The sequence below is a fragment of the Thunnus maccoyii genome, chromosome 19, assembly GCF_910596095.1.
Source record: "Thunnus maccoyii chromosome 19, fThuMac1.1, whole genome shotgun sequence".
NCBI classification, from domain to species: Eukaryota; Metazoa; Chordata; class Actinopteri; order Scombriformes; family Scombridae; genus Thunnus; species Thunnus maccoyii.
This window is the reverse complement of record NC_056551.1, coordinates 5,178,890-5,197,128: the sequence shown is the minus strand read 5'-3', so window position 1 is coordinate 5,197,128 and position 18,239 is coordinate 5,178,890. Positions and strand designations below refer to the sequence as shown.

General features: G+C 37.7%; 2 protein-coding genes across 5 annotated transcripts in view; one reads left to right on the top strand and one right to left on the bottom strand.

The window, feature by feature from the left end:
- Nucleotides 1-1,157: 1,157 nt before the first annotated feature.
- c7b (complement component 7b) lies at nt 1,158-12,825 on the top strand. Of its 2 annotated transcripts, XM_042394408.1 has the most exons (19): nt 1,158-1,235; nt 2,303-2,446; nt 2,777-2,838; nt 3,140-3,215; nt 4,011-4,152; nt 4,269-4,413; nt 5,262-5,400; nt 6,411-6,539; nt 6,741-6,984; nt 7,217-7,330; nt 7,481-7,647; nt 8,592-8,820; nt 9,340-9,511; nt 9,892-9,979; nt 10,253-10,385; nt 10,841-11,032; nt 11,352-11,448; nt 11,571-11,752; nt 12,392-12,825. In XM_042394408.1, the coding sequence occupies exons 2-19, from the start codon at nt 2,441-2,443 to the stop codon at nt 12,562-12,564; spliced, it is 2,490 nt and encodes an 829-aa protein (XP_042250342.1). In that variant the 5' UTR covers nt 1,158-1,235; nt 2,303-2,440; the 3' UTR covers nt 12,565-12,825. The 2 variants fall into 2 exon arrangements, with proteins under 2 accessions (XP_042250342.1, XP_042250343.1); XM_042394409.1 differs by lacking the exon at nt 1,158-1,235 and having other exon boundaries at nt 1,933-2,446.
- A 1,205-nt stretch (nt 12,826-14,030) lies between these two features.
- The window catches only part of c6 (complement component 6), a 29,365-nt gene continuing 25,156 nt past the window's right edge, over nt 14,031-18,239 (bottom strand). For all 3 annotated transcript variants that reach the window (XM_042394407.1, XM_042394405.1, XM_042394406.1), the window contains 8 exons: nt 17,970-18,195; nt 17,607-17,775; nt 17,146-17,257; nt 16,033-16,165; nt 15,658-15,852; nt 15,332-15,419; nt 14,926-15,170; nt 14,031-14,243 (listed from right to left, as the gene is read on the bottom strand). In XM_042394407.1, coding sequence (XP_042250341.1) covers nt 14,062-14,243; nt 14,926-15,170; nt 15,332-15,419; nt 15,658-15,852; nt 16,033-16,165; nt 17,146-17,257; nt 17,607-17,775; nt 17,970-18,195 — 1,350 coding nt within the window. In that variant the 3' untranslated portion in view covers nt 14,031-14,061. The remainder of the gene's footprint in view (nt 14,244-14,925; nt 15,171-15,331; nt 15,420-15,657; nt 15,853-16,032; nt 16,166-17,145; nt 17,258-17,606; nt 17,776-17,969; nt 18,196-18,239) is intronic.

Genomic DNA, 18,239 nt, shown 5'->3' with positions numbered 1-18,239 from the left:
GTCTATACTATCTTATGGCTGAGTGCAGAATGTGAGACTTTGTGTCTTATTTCTCTCATATGAGCATGATCAACTGCCAATTACCAGAGATGCTAACAAAGGCAAAGCTGGCCGTCAACCTATAAACTCAGCAGATAAAGACACTGGTGCAGATAAAGTTATGAATGTACAAAGGGCAACAGTGTATTAATTAAAAGACACCTATTAAGAGTGACGAATATGGGATAATTGTGATTCACGCGGCTGTAAATACTGACACTGAACTTCATACAGCATCTCTTCAGCCTTCAGCAAACTGGGGGAGCCGCATTTGCAAATGTGAACTGCTTATTGCAATAAAACTCTGAAAGACAACTTGCTCTCTGTCTAAGACTTCCAAGCAGAGTCTTAATACATGTCTGGAGGGGATTTTTAACTATCCAGCAACCCAAAAAAAACGTTTTTGGGGGGTATTTAAATGAATCACAAAATTTTGCATTTTACTCCTCAGTTATATTTCCTATAAAATTGTACCTTCCTGTAGTCCTGTGCCAAGTATGTAATTCTGGTGAAGAATACTAAATATGTTTCATTCAATTTTAATGTAATCTATTTAGTTTTTTGCATAACAGCAGTCAAATGTAATCGAAAAAAAAACCTTTAAAAAAACTGAATGTGTGTAATGTGTCAATAATAATTGAATGTAAACTCCACTTCGTGTTATTATAAATTCCAAATCCAGAAATATTACAGATCAGATTGCCTTGGTGTCTTCAGTGCTAGCATCAGCCCTGGACACAGCTCTGGCGCCCTGATGGTGTCATATGATGTATAGATTGTGAAGGAAATATGGGCCACACACATAAAAATGTTCTCATAAAAATGACTTGACTGGGTTTCAATTTTAGCAGCTTGTTTGTCTCTTGTACAAAAAGACATTTTTCTGCATTAGAGGGCAACTCAGAACCAAGAAAAACTCTGAGAGCTGAACTGCTTTTACATAAACACAAGATGTTTATGAATGTCCCAAAACTAGAATGGAAAGGAAGAAGGTGCAACACATTCTCAGATTTACCTGTAATAAAAAGAGGTAAACCAGGAGATACAGTCAGTGCCAGAAGTCACCACTAGTGGGCAACCACAACTATGTTTGCAGGCCTATGACACCACACTGCTCACTGGCTTCAGTCCAGTCAGGCCTCTCTGCTCATCAGGTGGTGGTTTTCTAACTGGACCCAGGATGAGATCCAGATCTGGTGAGGAGGATTTTTCAATCTTGTTCTCTGGAACAAACCTCCTGTTGTCCCAAGCTGTCACAACTGCTGCTTCCATTTCAGGAGCAACCTGAAAACTGTTCCTATTTTTCAGGCCTATGATTACAGTAGTTACTCTGGGAATGTGTGTCTGCATTTGTGGTTTTTGTCTGTGGTTTGATGCTGGGTTTGTCAGTGTCTTAAAGGACGTGGATGGTATTTTTTTCTCTTGTGTTCTTTTACTTCTAATGTGTTTTCTTGCAATATATTCATTATATTCACCTTTACATGTTACTTGTAAAACCTTGTTACCTACTTAAAAACCAACTATTTCAAAAGACCTTAAAACTACATTTGTTCAGCATATTTTGAGATTGTGTGTTGCTGAATGTATGTAGAAGTTGATGAGAAATTTTATTAAGTAAGAGGGCATTTTGGAGGGTAATTTATTCACTAAAAACTCTAAAACAAAGACTGAGAATACAATGGTGAAAAAAATGAATGGATAGAAACAAAGGGACAAAGCAGTAGTCTCTTGCTTTATCTTGAGTTTATATTTCAGAATATAAAACACATAAAACAATATAAAAATTAGGATAACTTCAAAACATAAAACAAAACATAAACAACTGAATTAAGATGGTGTATTTCTGTCTACAAATGTGACATGTGGACTAAATTCATACTTGCATGCTGGAATAAACAGAAAGTTGTTACTACAAGTGTAGATGGTATTTCCACACTCATGTTGTATTTACACAGCAATAGAGTCAAATGTTTTCAAAAATGGGTCAAATTTTTGACCTTTTGTCCCAATCATGCAGACTCAGCCTCTGATGTCCTTACTCATGGTAAACAATTATTACGCAACTGCTCCTATTGCAGGCAGATTTCATCACGTTTATTCTTGTGCCGCTCAGTACTCAGAGAAAACAAATTTGTCAAAAACAAACAAGCTCAGATAATAGAGAAAAAAAGTTTGACTTGGTTTAGACTGAAGCTGTGGAAAAGAACACTGGGTCTCTGTTCCTGACTGATTGTGTGGATGCCAAAATGATCTGGTTGTTCAGATTTGATGAGAGTTTCCCCAGCGGGGGAATTCCTGAACTGGGGGTACTATTGAGTAATCCCCCACCCTGCTGCTGATTATATGACCGAGTGTTACAGCGCTGGACCAGACGAGAAGGCCAAACTTTGAAGAGCTCATCATGAAGGTAAAACCTAACACATTTACTACTCATATTTGGTGCAACTACATTAAATATGTGACAGTATTGTTCTGGCATAATCTGTGGCTGATCACGATGAACAAAGACTTTCTTAGAGAAGCTGGATTTCATTCATTGTAAATGCTGAATGCCAAAATAAAACAATTTCATCCAGTTTGTTGTGATAAGTGATAAAGTACAATAAGTGCTAATACTAGTTTTTGACATTGACTAAGGACTGAACAGTTTTTATTGTGTTTTTTTGTTGTTTATTTTATTTTTATTTTTTTTCACAATTAACATTGGGTAAATGATCCTTTTGCTTCTTGACCACAGCTGGATTTGACTGCAGCTCTGTCTTCTTTAGCATCATTGCTTGTCTTTCTATCTCCAGTTCGGTAGGTGAACACACACACGAACCTCATAGACTATCTTTACATCTCACTGCAGTATTACAAATTGAATAATACTGTATTAATGGGGTGAATAATTTCTCTCTTTTCCATATATGATTCATATTCTTGAGGTATATGAGAATGCTGCTTTTTTATTATTTTGTTGTCAAAGGGCGGTGCTTTCTTGACCTGTTACTTTTCTATTTATTTTAAGCTGAAAGATAGGTGATGAGTTTCCAGTGAATTCTCAAAAGATGAATATAACATGAATATGTTATAATTATTTCAATGTGTATTCCTATAGCTGTCAGCAGCCTGTAAACTGCAGATGGGGGTCTTACGGAGAGTGGTCTGAGTGTGACGGCTGCACCAGAACAAAGGTACATCGGAGTACACACATATTTTCACTCTACTTATGAGGACATTGTACAGATTTATCATAATTCATTTCTAACTCTTAATTTGTAACCCTAATCGTTCAATACTTAAACCCAACCCTTAACCTAACTTTAACCTTAACATAAGTCTAACTCTAAACGTAAAAAGTCTCAGTCACTGCAAATGGCTAACCTTGTGAGGGCCTCCTCTTTGTCCTCAGATGGGAGGTGGGTCCCCACAGTGTGAGTGTGTGTGAATAGGTTTTTGTTCTCACAATTTAATGAAATGCATATGAACACACACATCATTAAAACAACTGCCAAATTTACAGTGGTGTCTGATGCTCAGAATGTTGACCCTGTTATACAAATCCTTTATGCACAAAATAAATTGTACTTTGTGTGTAATCTAACACCGTGATCAAACCAGACAATTAATTAATACAGTTTATTCAAAAGATGTATTAATACCACAGACTCCTGTCCCACTCACTGCAAACTGTTGTTTTTGTGGAGTAGAGTTGTATGAAGTTAGATGCAATATGAGTTAATGTGATATCCTCCTCTTTTTTGGACTCTCAACTTTTCAATCCCTCAAAGCTCAGTACTGTAGAGACAGCTATTGGTCAACTGAGAAAATTTGCATGTCAGAGTTATGAAAATAATAATTGAAAGGTGAACTGAATTGATCTTGCTATTTCAAATGATGGTATGACTGGTATAAATTCAGACTCTGCTAACCATCTCAGTTGTTTACTTCTTTATTTCATCTCCAGTTTATGATCACTTCCTTCTTAGGTGCGTACTCGCCATGTGGAGGTGTATGCCCAGTTTGGGGGTGCGCCATGTTCAGGAGAAGCCACACAAACACAGCCTTGTGTCCCACAGAAACGATGTCCCCTAGAAACAGGCTGCGGGGACAGGTTCCGCTGTACCTCTGGTATGTTGCTGCTTCCATACAGTACATCATATTCAACAAAAGCTATTTTTTCATAACATCACCATGAATTTCTATTTTAAATAACAATGAAAATGTCCCCGTGCACCCTGATGCAGGTCAGTGTATCAGCCGCTCTCTGGTGTGTAATGGAGACCAGGACTGTGAGGACGGTCTGGATGAGAGAAGCTGTGATAAAGACAGCAGCCAGTACTCATGTGACCTTGACAAAACGCCTCCCAACTCTGACTTCACAGGCAGAGGGTGAGTAGCCACGACTCCAACACCAGGAAACTGCATCTGAATTGTAACATCACAGTAATAAATTTAAATAACTGCTTTTTTTCTGCTTGCAAATGTTTGGGGTGGGACGTAAATCACCAAGTACCCTTACTCAATATCTGTTCTTAAGTACTGATACTTTACTAAAATACACTACTTTGAAAAAGAGTATTATTTTTTTCTCCACTGTCATAAATATTGTACTTTTACTCCACTACATTTATCTGACTGTGGTAGGTACATCACTGGTACATTATAACTGATGATACTGGTCTAAATAAGGCTTATGGGATTCATTAAAGACCATTTAAATAGGCTGTTAAATGCAGAGAGATTTTTAAAATAAAAACACACAATATTAGATTATTTTTTAAAAATCATTGTCATTATCCGAACATATGGAGTGGACAACATGACATACTGTTTAGAAAGGTAAACTTGCCTTGCCTTACTACAAGGCAATTTTAAGGTTGAGGTTTTCTTACCTCTGAAACAAAGGTTACTTAACAAAACTATTATTTAAAGCTGCACTAATCAATATGATTTTGGATGAAATTACTATGAGTAATGTGAAAGGGCTTATTTGTAGTGACAAACCAACAGAGAATTATCACCCAACTCTGCAGCTCTACAGAGCGTTTTAGCATCTTTCAGCTCTACAGTCACCAATTCATACTTATCAATTGTACCTGTGTTATTCATTGTTTACTTAACATGGTAAAATATAGCCCCACTGTTAGCTGTTCAGCTTTTACACAAACTACTGTTTGCTTCCAAGATTTGGATATTAGACAAGTCCATCAAAAGGGTATTTATGTCATGTTTTACAGGTACGATGTGCTAACAGGGAAACTGAGAGCAGGTGTGATCAACACTCTGAGCTTTGGAGGGCAGTGCAGGAAAGTATTCAGTGGAGACCATCAAGTCTATTACAGGCTGCCACATAACGTCCTCAGGTACAACTTTGAGGTGAGTCCAACAGAAAATTAATATTTCATGTTCACAAATATGTGGCATTTGTGGCAAGTCAAGATGAAATGAAAAATGCCTTTTTAACCCTTTTAGATCACATCCATGGTTATATTGTGCACCTATTTAACAATATATGCCAAAAAATACAAAAAAATAAATCAATTTCTTTGTTTTTCTATATCAAAACCAATCATGTTTTCTTCCTGTAAAACAAAATATGACGCGCTTATGTAGGTTTGAACAAACCAATTACAACCAATAATATCATGACATCCACACATCAATCAATCTTCCATTTTTAGCAGCCCTGAGCTTCATTATGATATGCCCATTTTTCAACGTTAAAATCAAAAGTCCTCCCAATGTCCTGATTGTCTATACTGTTTCACTCAGAAATACGTCACGATACGGAAGTTAGATTCTCTAAAAATGCTGGACTTTAAAGTCCTGACTTGCTGACCTCTCGCAGCAAATGTAGTATGAATGTTAGACAGTGAATCATTTAATATGAACTGCTTTACATTTTCATACTTACTTCCTTACTGACTGTTTGTATGTATTTTTTTCAAAGTGTAAATTAAAGTGTTATTCCACACTTTGGAACAAACCTCCACCTTTGTAATCTTATCACACTATTTTATAGTACATTTACATGGGTTACAAGTTTAAAGGTACATGAAATTTGAATGATGAAAGGAAAATAATTATTAGAAAAATAAAACATAAGCGCAATGAAACAATGGAGGCTAGTAATCATTTTAAACAAAAAGCTAAAATACATTATAGAAATAGAAATCCACAAGTATGACACTAAAACAAAAATGGCTGAAAGAAAAAAGGGTAAAATGGTAAAACAAGAGAATATGTAAACTCATCATACGTTTTTGCGGTTAAGTAGTCTTATTTTTTAAGCCTTTAGTCAGAGGATGAACGGTGAATGTGGAAATAAAGTTATTAGAGCTTCTCTGATGAAACCAAATGTTGAACTTTGTTGCTTTGTGCTGCAGGTGAAAGTAGACAATGACGAGAGCGATGAATCCTATGACAGCTCCTGGTCCTATATGCAACACATCCAGGCCAACGCCTTGGTGGGACACGACCGTCGTACCTTCCACAAAGAGCTCAGTGAGACAAAGGTGATGAAGCAGCTCTATAACCTGATCTGCTTCACAAATCATTTATTATGTTGAGACTTCTGACTTGTGTAAGACCAAAGTGTTTGAACAAACTGACAGATTGACCTGACATTGTTGTGCTTGGGCTCTGACATTAGTTGGGTTAAAAGTTTCCGCTCATCATCTTACAGGAAACAATATTTTTTCATATCTATCATCCAGGCCCACAGACTCATAATCTTGAAGAATAAAGTGGTGTTGGCCCAGTTCCAAAACTCAGCCCCCCAGTATCTGACTCTAGCTGAAGGCTTCTGGAAAGCTTTGTCCTCACTGCCAGTCACATACGACTACTCGGCCTACCGCCAGCTGCTGCAGACATACGGCACACACTATCTCTCCGAGGGCTCACTCGGAGGCGAATACCAAGCTTTGTTGGAGTTGGACAGCCAGGCATTCGATTCAAACAGTAAGAACTACTGGTGTGAATATTGTTGCTATTTATGTAGCTATTTATGTTCTTTAGTTTAGTGCCACATTTTAACTTTTTCTTTTAGAGGTAATTAATTTATATAAAGAAATTAATTAATTTTGGTTCCTCATGTGACGTGAGGAAAAAACCACCAAGATTGCTGTCAGCTGATCATTTTAGCACTTTGAACTCTATATATATCTGTGGTTCCTGTCTTGTTTGTGTAAAGGTACAACAGATATTGAGTACCAGAGGTGTTGGAAAAAGGTGAAGCGCCGTTTCTTCAGAAGGAAAACCAAACTCGTCTGTGAAAAACTGACAAAGGCTTTATCATCCAGCAACAGTGAGTGAAAAGTTTCATATTTAGAGTTTCAAAGCACACTGATTTCTCTGTAATGCAATTTCATTTTGTCAGTTTGGATTTAAATAAAAAAGGAAAATAAATTACTCAATCTTTCAATCCAGCCTGAGTTCCACTGTTATTTATCTGCAGGCCACAACACAAACAAGATGCCCATTAAAGTCAACTTGGTCGGCGGAGATACAACCTTCATAGGCGCTCTGAGTGTTCTGGATCTGGAAACCCCAGAAGCAAACGGAGAAGTCTATGACAACTGGGCCTCATCTGTTAAAGACTTCCCTGAAGTCGTAGACCAAAAGGTATGACAATCAGCATCTGGCTGTATCTTAGTACTTGATTTATTGACTGATTCAATGTAATGTAAATAGGATCCAAAAAAGATATATCTACTGAATACATCAAATATCTAATACAGCCGAACTAGTAATTACACTGCATCCAGATGATCTATATTAAGAAAAAGTAAAGATGTTGGTTTATTTCACAGGGTATGAAGCCATGTCCCCAATTGGTAAAATGCTGATTTTTGGGTCAGTGTTGTGTTGTGTTGAGAAATGTTGAGCATATCATTAAAATCAACAGAGGAAAAGACTTCTGGGCAGCAGGTCATCCAGTCCACCCACCAGACTGATAAAATAAAGAAATAAATATAAGGATAAAATTTCATAGTAAAATGTTGAGTAATATGGTGGTTATAGTTTGAAAAATGAATAACAAATGAGAAAAAACAATACAGCTTCTGTGCTCCTGAGTCCTGACTAACAGAAAAAAAAAACGTGCTGCAGGCACGAAAGATACTGAAATACTTTAGTTTGAAAGTTGTGTCACAAAAAAATGGAAAATTCGTGTCCGTGTACACAAATCTATAGATTAAATTTTGTGACTATTTCATGAACTGCCGTCATACTGGGTTGGTAGAAGACATGTAAATAAGGATTCTTGGTTTTTGTATTGCAGGGTGCAGCTGTTTAGCCACAGTATGTAGTATGTTAGAATACAATATAGGATGATGAAACATTTAAAGTCACACTACTGTTTTATTCTAACATAACTTGTTCACTGGCTTAAAGTACTTTGGCCGAACAAACAAACAGTTTGATCCATTCATTACACTTTTGCTTTTGTCTTTTTGGTTCTGGGAAGGCAAAAATAAATTACACTTCAAGCTCTTTGGATTGTTTAGGGTGTTTTTAAATACCTTTTCAATATCTGCACATTAATTAACTGTAAACTTGTTCCCCAGCTGCGTCCTCTGTATGAGCTGGTGAAGGAGGTGCATTGTGCAGGTTTGAAGAAGCTCCACCTGAAAAGAGCCATAGAAGAGTACATGGCGGAGGAACATCCCTGCCACTGCCGGCCCTGCCAGAACAACGGCCAGCCGCTGCTGACGGGCACCGAGTGTCGCTGTGTTTGCCGGTTTGGAACCTCCGGTCGAGCCTGTGAGAGGGGAGCTGTGATTGGAGAGCAACCAGGTAAACAACCAGAAGAATCTAAGGATTAATCACAGCTAAGGTAAAAAGTTTAGTTTGGGTTAAAAATGGTTAAACCAGATTCAATTCAAAATTTGTTCTTTTGCACAATTTTAATGTTAACATAGCTAACAAAGCACAAATTTAAGGATTTAAATAGAATTATTTGGTTTGTTACATTTAAGCAAATACATACATATTCTGTATATACAATAGATTTTTTTTCTTTTTTTTAAAGGTGAGACTTAATTTAGATTTCATTCAGTAGCAGCACCTTAAGAACTATCTCAACTAAAACTAATCTGTCTCATCTGTCAATTTAAAGTTAATTAGTGATGATAGTTAAATTGGAGTTAAAAAGTTAAGAGTAGGACTAACACCAAGATCTGGAAGAGATTTAGTAAAAATTTAAAGAATGGGTTAAAATAATTGAGCATAGTTTAAAATGTAATGTAGCAGAATTACATGATAATGCAAACTCTTTCACAAACAAGACAGAACAACTCTCTTTTTCCCTCTCAGGGGTGATCCATGGCAGCTGGAGCTGCTGGTCCTCCTGGGGATCCTGCTCTGGAGGTCAAAGGTCAAGGTCCCGCAGCTGCAACAACCCCGCCCCCAGAAGAGGTGGTCAGCACTGTCCCGGACTGCAGATGGAGCAGAAGCCTTGTGAGGACTCAGATATCCAGCACTTACAGTAAGGACGCACACACACATTTGTTTGTCGTGTGGTAGGATGACAGAGGAGGAGGCCTTACACTAACCTACCTAAGATGTCATGGTTTACCTTGTTGGGACCAGAAAATGAGAAGTTTTACCACTACATTATAACAAGTGCACATGCTTTAATTACTTGTTTATCTTGACAACCACAAAGAAAATACAAACTTTTTTTTCAGAACCTTAGTGACTTGATTCTAATTATAGAATTGAAAGTGACCAAATCAGATTGTCCTCCCAATACAATCTAATTCGATCTAATCAAAACACTTTAGTTTCTCAAATATCAGAGGTGGTTAATAAGCAGCAGGTATCTATAGTGTTTCAGTTTTCTCACTGTAAACTGTTTGTGTGCAGGATGATGGAGCCTCAGTGCTTCAGTCTGTCTGTGACTCCACCGAAGACATGTGGACCACCTCCAAACCTCAGAAATGGATTTATTCAGGTGAGCTTGCTTAACTGCTATTCACCATTAATCAATTAATCAACTTTGGAGAAAAGACAGAAACGTTTGTAAAATCATATAAAACTCTTGACTTGATTGGAAAATTATTTTTTCTGTTCTGTTTTTTTTCTGAAATTTCTATGATGCCTTATTGCATCAGTGTTAGACTATAAAAACCACAGCTGGTGTTGTTTTTAGTTACTGTATGGCAACTAGTTGGGCATGTGGTTAAGCGCATGTTTTTGAGTGGAGCTACTGTCATGTTTTTTTCAGAATCCCAGAGATTTTTACTTGGTTGGAAACCGGGTGGAGTATTCCTGCATAGATGGTCATTACCTCCGTGGAAGCGCTGTGGCTCAATGTAGTGAAAACCAGAAGTGGGTGACTGGAGCGATGGTTTGTCAAAGTACGTCTTCATTTCAGTAACAGGAAGGTTATGTTTTTGGTCTTACACTGTAACATGATATCTTAAAATGGCTATAAATATATAGCAGAGGTGGGACAGAGACAAGTTTCAAGTCATGACTATAAAGTCTTGAGTCAATTCCTACGTTAAATCTATGTCCTACACTTTTTGTTTCAAGTTCTAAACAAGACATTATATATCTGCTGGTCTGCGCTGCCAAAGCACCCTCACTTTGTAATTGTCTGCTGTCCAATCAATTCAAAGTATATCCATTGTCCTGAGAATGAAGGGTTTATTCACTGTACACTTTTCTATAACTTGATTATATTTATTCATTTTGGGAGAATATCGAGTCATTCCAAGTCAAAAGTGATTGGTGTTAAAGTTATTGTCATCTAGGAATCACAGTTATATTTTCCTCACTTCCTCTTACTCACAACACCTCTCTGTTCCAGGTTCCACATGTGGGATTCCTCCCCTCAACAGAGAAGTTATAGCTACGCCCCCCAAAGCAGCCTATCAGATTGGAGACCAAGTGTCCCTGTCCTGTCCCGCAGGGTCAGTGCTGGACGGTGAGGTTTCAGAGATCATATGTAGTCCCAGTCTGCAGTGGTCTCCCTCTCCGTCAGACGCTCGTTGTAACGCAGGTAATTTATTCTCAGAAACAAATGTCACTGCTCTAAAGCCTCATACGCTCAACAGGTTGACTTCTTACATATATTTTTACACTGCCAAATATATCCCCTGCTCCATCACCTCAACAATTATCCAAAATTTAAAGAAATAGTTGAAAAATAATAGAGCTCACTTTTCAAAATGTTACACCTCTTCTTCTATAGGACATTTTTCAATTTCAACTAAAAAATGAAAGTTTTAAACCTTAGATTGTGTATCCAAATCCAAATTAAGGTTGTGTCACTGTGGAGTATGCACACACCAATCCTGCTTTCTGTATTTTCTTCTCAGTGCCCACAGTTCGCTCTCCTCCACCTGGTCTGAGGTGTAAATTGTGGGAGAAGGTAGGAAAAACTGACTGCGTGTGTAAAGCGCCATCTCAGTGCTCGTAAGTATGATTTTTGTGAATTATTTCTGCATTTTCTTCACAAGGTCTAAGTCTTATAAGTCTAAGTTTTATAAATACTGAAATCAGTAAAATACTATGTTTTCTCTGTTGTCTTCATTTAGGACTTCTCTGGAGTTGTGTGCTAGAATTGGCTCAAGACAACCCCGTGTACTTGGTGTTTGTCAGCTCGGAGCTCTGCGGTGTTTGGGACGGGGCTTCACATTGGCCAGTGACAGTGAATGTAACTGGCCAAAGGGGACATCCACTACCTGCGAGGACTGCAAACCAGGGACAATCTGTCAGGGTGAGTCTGCTAGACTCCTTTAAAGGATAATTCCTTCCTTCTCATTACACATTAGGTTTTATTCTTGTTGAAGTGTAATGACAACACTGCACTGCCCAAGTTAATTGCTGAGATCGGGGGACACAGCAACATTGCTACAACGAAATCAAAAAGAACAAGAAACACAAACAATCAGACTTCAGGCAGGTTGTGAGAAAGTTATCAATTTAACACCTATTAGCCAAACTTAGAGTAATTATTAGTAATTATTATAATGGAAAAGTCATAATAATCCCTGATTGGACAGTAAGTGCAGCAGGTCAAAGTTGAACCAAATATTTGGTCTGTAAACTGAATTTGGGGAATAATTTTACCTTTCACCTTATTGTTTTCTTTCAAATAAGTCTGTCTAGCCTGAAGGTTTTTTTCCAACCTGTCTAATCATCTGACTGCTCCTGTTTTTTGCTCTGTTGGACTTCTTCTGAGCAATGTTGCCAATGTCCCCAGATCTCTGAGTAAACCATAGAAATGATGGCCAAAAGTGCCAAAATAAAAACTTAAAGCTTAAAACAACAGAATTGTCATTTAATCATTTAATAATAGTGTGTGTGACTGCTTCAGTACATATAATCATTCTTTTTTTTTCAATTCTAAAATCAGCGGGAAAATGTGAATGCCAAACTGCATCGGAATGCCCTAAAGACTCCGCCCCCCTGTGCATCAGCTCTGGTGATGGCAGCGTCGCCCTGACGATGGCCGAATGCGAGGTGGGGGCCAGAAGGTGTGCTGGGGAGCAGGTCAATGTGATCAGTATTGAGGCTTGTCCACAATAAAAATGGTTGTTGTTTTATTTCACTAAACGTTCTCACAATGTATCTAAAGCAGGAAATTATTTCTCTTCAGTGACTGAATTGTAAATAGAAACAAATGTTTTTTTCTCACATTTGAATGATGTAAATATGTTCCTCAACTTTCCTTTTTATATTTGTCATGGAGGGACTGATGATTGAAGACATTTGCACGTAAAATAAACACAAGGCTCTGTTTTAAACATGTGACAACATTGTTATAGATTGTTTTTGTAATATGAAATTAATAAAACACTTTTCAGAGTACATTTTGGTTCTCTTAGTTTTGCATTTGTTACCTGCATCCTCTTTGGTCTCCATTCAAGTGTTGGTATTGGGCCTATTTGATGCTATTTAATCAGAGGAGGAAGAGTCTATCATTTTATCTGAGTCACTGTATATAACATATTTATTTTTGGTATAGCAGTCTCTGGCTTCACATTAATCTGTATCTCGTGTATCTGGATGTCACGTACACATTACTGAAATGAATGTAATAGTAAATGAACATTCAAGCTTGAATGGTGAGCAAGAGCTGCAGTGAAATCTCTTTAAGAAATAAAACCAGACAGTGTTATGATTTTAAATTTTTATTATGTCATGTGAAGAACATTTAGTGTGACTATTCCACTCTGTGCCTGTGATTAGACTTGACTGCTGCCTTCTCCGTCCTTCAAAACGGGGTCAGATCAGGTTAACAGAATTATTAGGAAAAGCTCTGGTTAGATTTAAGGTGGCAATGAAAGAGACTTAACAGTGAAATGCCCTGAGGATCAGATGTCAATCACTTTCAGAGCCTGTTTTCTAAAAAGGCACAAGATGGCAGCATGACACCATGGAAGGCAAAGTGATGGTATATAATACATTTTTTAGAAGTGAAGCATAATCAGATTTTCACTAAATTTGGTATGCCCATACAGGTTGTCCTGCAGTATGATGCCAAATGTATTCCAAATCTGACAGTAAGTGGCACAGATTTTCCATTCCAAATTACTCATTTCACATTTTGTGAAATTGTATGAAAATCTAATTATCCTTCACTTTTTTGAAAATGAATATATGCTTCCATGGTCTCACACTGCCATCATATACATATCAAACCACCAGTTTAAGCCTGATTTAGTAATGTTTTTGACTTTCCCATTGCTCCAGTTAGGTGTGCCTTCAGTTTGAGTTGCATTGGGTGCTTGAACCCCAGTATACCTGCTTGCCAGTCTAGGTTTCTTTTATGAATATAATGTCACGTTTTAAAGTATGACATAATGCAAGATCTCTATAATGTCTTTAAACTTGTGGTTCAACTGCATAGCGCAGTAGAAAAAGAAACAGTCAATATTTATAGTTGACCTTTAGTGTAAATCATGTATATACAGCTATGTAGTTTATTTCACAGTTTTTTGGCAGTGGTGAGAAATTATTTTCAACTCACCACAGTTAAATGAATCCAGAGGTTGAGTGTAGCCCAGACAAGCTTTAATAGCATCATCTGGTCTCACAGACGCCCTCACTGAGGAGCTCAAACTGATAGCTTGCACATTTGAGGGCGGCCATAGAACAAAGGTCCAAGCTGCGGGTCTTCTGGGTCCTGGTCAGCTTCACACAGAACATGTGCTCTTCAGTTTTGCGACAGTTCCGAGCAGATCTGCACTCACACTTCTTATGTGCTGAAGACAAATGTAAGTTCACATAAAGAAGTGAATTTGTTTTCAGTCTGAAGGAAAAACTTCACCAGATTTTTTTTTTTATGTAAAATGACACCTGCACTAGTTTCCCATGTAACAGTATACCCATCATTAGCAGTGTCATGCCTTGTTTCCTTAAGAGAAACCAAAGAGTGAAATACAAAAAAACTTTGCCTAAATCCTGGACAGCTTTAGCCAGAGTCTTTTAGAGTTATATCATGTATGTAACTCATGTGCACATTTTAGACCTCTTTTATAAGTTTTTTGTCTTAAAATGAGTCAGCTGGAGATGCTGTTTTCAATCAACTCAAAGTTAGCTTAATTCATTACCTAGCTGCTGGCCGTTTCACACTTGAACTTTAAACAGTTGATTTAGCTTATTGCCTTCTTTGCAATTGTTTATGGAATTTTGTGTATTTTTTATTTGAGTAGTTAACTCAACTTTATATATCATTTAAAGAAAATAACATAATTTTCCACTCTCTATAAGGGTTAAAATGTTATCATTGGAATGAAAGCAAAAGATACAAAAATAAGACCCAAGTTGTAAAGAAATGGAAATATATACTCTGCAGCAAATTATTAATACAAATAAATATGGATCTCCTAAAAAAAAAATTCTGAATGCTGAATGTGAAAATGATTTGATGTCAGACACACTCACCAGAGCAGGTCTCCCACTCATAACAGGTGTCAAGATCGCAGGGCTCGTGAACAGAGCTCTTAGAGGCTATTTCGGCTCTGAATTTAGCCCACTCCAGTTTAGCCGCATCGACCGTGTCGCAGGAGCTTTCACTGATGAAGAAGAGTGGATCATTGTGGCAACGACCGGCGTGGAAGGAGCAGAGGGACATCGACACGGTGACGTTGAGGTCCAAGTTCAGGATACAGAGAGTCTCTGCATGCGAACTGCACACACACACAAGCACACACACAGATCAGTCAGTTGCTGGTATATATTAAGTCCCCCATATATTCATTTCACAAAGATTTTTTATGATAAGTATTCACAAAAGCTTATTAAAGTTCAATATCTGTATGGATTTGGACAATTTGATTAAAAAACTTACAGGCAGCTCTCCCGTTGGATGCAGACACACTGAGAGCCCTGAATTTTCTGTCCAGGACCGCACTGGGTCTCGGGTTCAAATGGTTCCTCTACATACATACAAAAAATACACAGGAACAAGATTTCAGTATTAAAACTGTAGTTAAAAATGAACTTTACTTAGACCAGATACAACATTATAACAAGAGTCTCCCTTCCTTTAATTTACTGAGCTCCTCTTTGACACATCTGCATGAAAAGTATGTGTTCTTCCTAATTTCCCATGACGGGGAGCTCAGAAGTAATATGCTAAAACCAGTCTCCAGTTTCTCCAATAGTGTACTGTACCATTAGTGCAGCGTAGGTCAGCAGGTAACGGAGGCTCCCAGTCGCCACTGCTGCCACATTTGTAGAAGCCTCGTGGCAGCGGCTGCAGGCCTCTCTCGTCACAGTTAAAACCCACTGATTCACCCCTTCTGAACAGCTTCTTGTTGGGGAAGAGCGTCATCCCATCAGGGATTTCAGGAGGAAGGCAGAACATTCCTAATAGTACAAGATGACAAATCTGAACCTTAAATAAACAAGTGTAGATAAAAGTTGCAGGAATAAGCAAGTTAATCGTACCAGCTACTTGTGTTTATGGAGGGTGAAGAAACAGATGCAGTAATTGCAAAGATGTGGCTGAGTTCCTAGATCACTATTCTGGTGAGAAAGCAAACTTACTGACGCAGGTTCCTTGTGGTTGAGTCCATGTCCCATCAGGCAGACAGTTGATGTATTGGAAACCTTGCAGGTCAAATTGAGTGAAGCACTGGAACTCCTCATCCTCACCAAAATCATAATACTGCTTTGCTTTCTGTCAAAGGAGAAAATTCATAAAAACAAGAAAAGTAAGAAAGGATATAAATACTGTACTATCTACTGTTCATTTTTTCACTTCTTCTTTACATTACTGTATATCCTTTACTGTGAGATACTGTAGTATGTTATAATAATGGCTGGCTATTGTCATAACTGTTCATCCTTCTAGTATAATAAGACATCATTCATAATTAAGAGAGACAAAGAGTTATTTTTGTTGTTATTATTTTGAGACACATAGTCATTATTTTGACTTACCAAGTCATAATTAATGGCAAACATAATCATAATTTTGACTCTGAAGCGTGTCACCAGAACAGAGACTTGGCTCCTGCTGCAGCTCTGTGAGTTGCTCTTCATTTAACTTTTAAACTTCAATTAATTAAAAAGAGCTGTCCATTTAATTTAATCAAGGTGATTACAAGTGCAAATGTTAAATCAGGAGATTAACTGTGTAATTGATCGTGTTATGGAGTGTGACAAACAGACACAAGTAAATAAATAAAACATTGATCTAAAAGGCTTTTTGAAATTAATTAATTTTGTGATGTTAAAATACATTCATAAAAATTCCAGCATTTAATAACAGAATAATATATATTTATAATATATATATTTTCTTATTTTAATACATTATTTAATATACATACATATACATTATTTATTATTATTAATTAATTAATTAATTAATTAAAAGGTCTGTAGTTATTTTGGTGTCTCATACCAGACTCCATATACTCATGACTATTTTTTTACATTTATTATTCTTAACGTTTCATCTATATATTTATTTCCCTGCAGTACTGAGCTTCCACATCCAAAGACTACTAGAAAAGTCAGTATTTCTCAGTATTTTAGGCAGTTACATATTTTTATCAGAATAATTAGCAATGAACTACAGCTTCTGTCTCTCTTTCTCATACATTCCAATATTTCAATTTTCACTGACTACAGGCTGCTGTGTTTAGTCTTTACCCTGAGGAAGCTGTTGGCAGGCCTCTGTGGCCTCAGACAGCCCTGCACACCAGGAGGCAGCTTATCCACCCAGCCCACAATGAGGTCATCATCATTGTCGCAGGTGTCATGTCTGGACACAAAAAAAGGAACAGAACATACAGTAAGTCAGTTAAATACATATGTAGGAAGACTGATAAAACCAAGACATTTTGTCGATTTGAACGCACATATCATTGTAAAAACAGTGATAATGTTGAAAATGTCAATTTTTAAAAATTTGATCAGCATGCAAAGTTGAGTTAAAGTACTTGGTTTTAAAAAAAAACATTGAATTTTTTTTTTTCCAATGGGCATGTATAACTCATAAATTACTGTAAAGACATAAAAACTGTCATGACTCTATCTAGATATTATTTATCATATTTCAGTAAATGAACATGGATTATTTGTTGCTATTTTAAGCAAATAGCTTCTCCTACTTTTCGAAGAGGGAGATGTGACACGACTCCTCGTCTCTTTCAGGACCCTTGCAAGGTTGACCTCCTCTCAGGGGAGCTGGGTTATCGCACCGCCTCGTCCGATGTCTCTTCATGGAAGCTCCACAGTGACTCCACGGCCCCCAGCAGCTCCAGTAACCATCCACCTCCTCTGTGGAAATCACACATCAAACACCTGGTTAGTCAAAGTTAAAATTGTAATTGTATGGTCGCCACTCTATGAGGCTGATATCTATTTTGTTGTTTACCCTAACCTTTTCTCATTCATCACCAATCAGTAGTATTCTCATGACTTAAACCACCTGAACACAGAACATATTGTGTTCTGCAGCAGTCACCGTGTACCTGAAGTGTAGTCTGGAGCCCGTGTCTCACAGTTTGCACCAAATGTGCCGGTCTGGCAAACACACTTGCACTCTGTGCCGGAGAGAACTGGCCTGGCGTTGTTGGGGCAGGGAGCACACTTGCAGGTGTCAAACTCCTCCAGGTACTGCAGCAGGGCCTTCCTCAGGTGCCTCCTCTTCGTGGCAGCACAGGGGATCCCCCGGACCAGATCAATGAGGGGCAACAGCTGGACAAATACACACACACACATGAACACAACAGCAGCTTTTT

Excerpts from the sequence above, each read along its gene's own strand:
- c7b (XM_042394408.1), top strand. Across the intron at positions 4,153-4,268 it reads CAGGTTCCGCTGTACCTCTG|GTCAGTGTATCAGCCGCTCT; the intron begins GTATGTTGCTGC and ends ACCCTGATGCAG. Across the intron at positions 10,386-10,840 it reads TGGAGCGATGGTTTGTCAAA|GTTCCACATGTGGGATTCCT; the intron begins GTACGTCTTCAT and ends TCTCTGTTCCAG.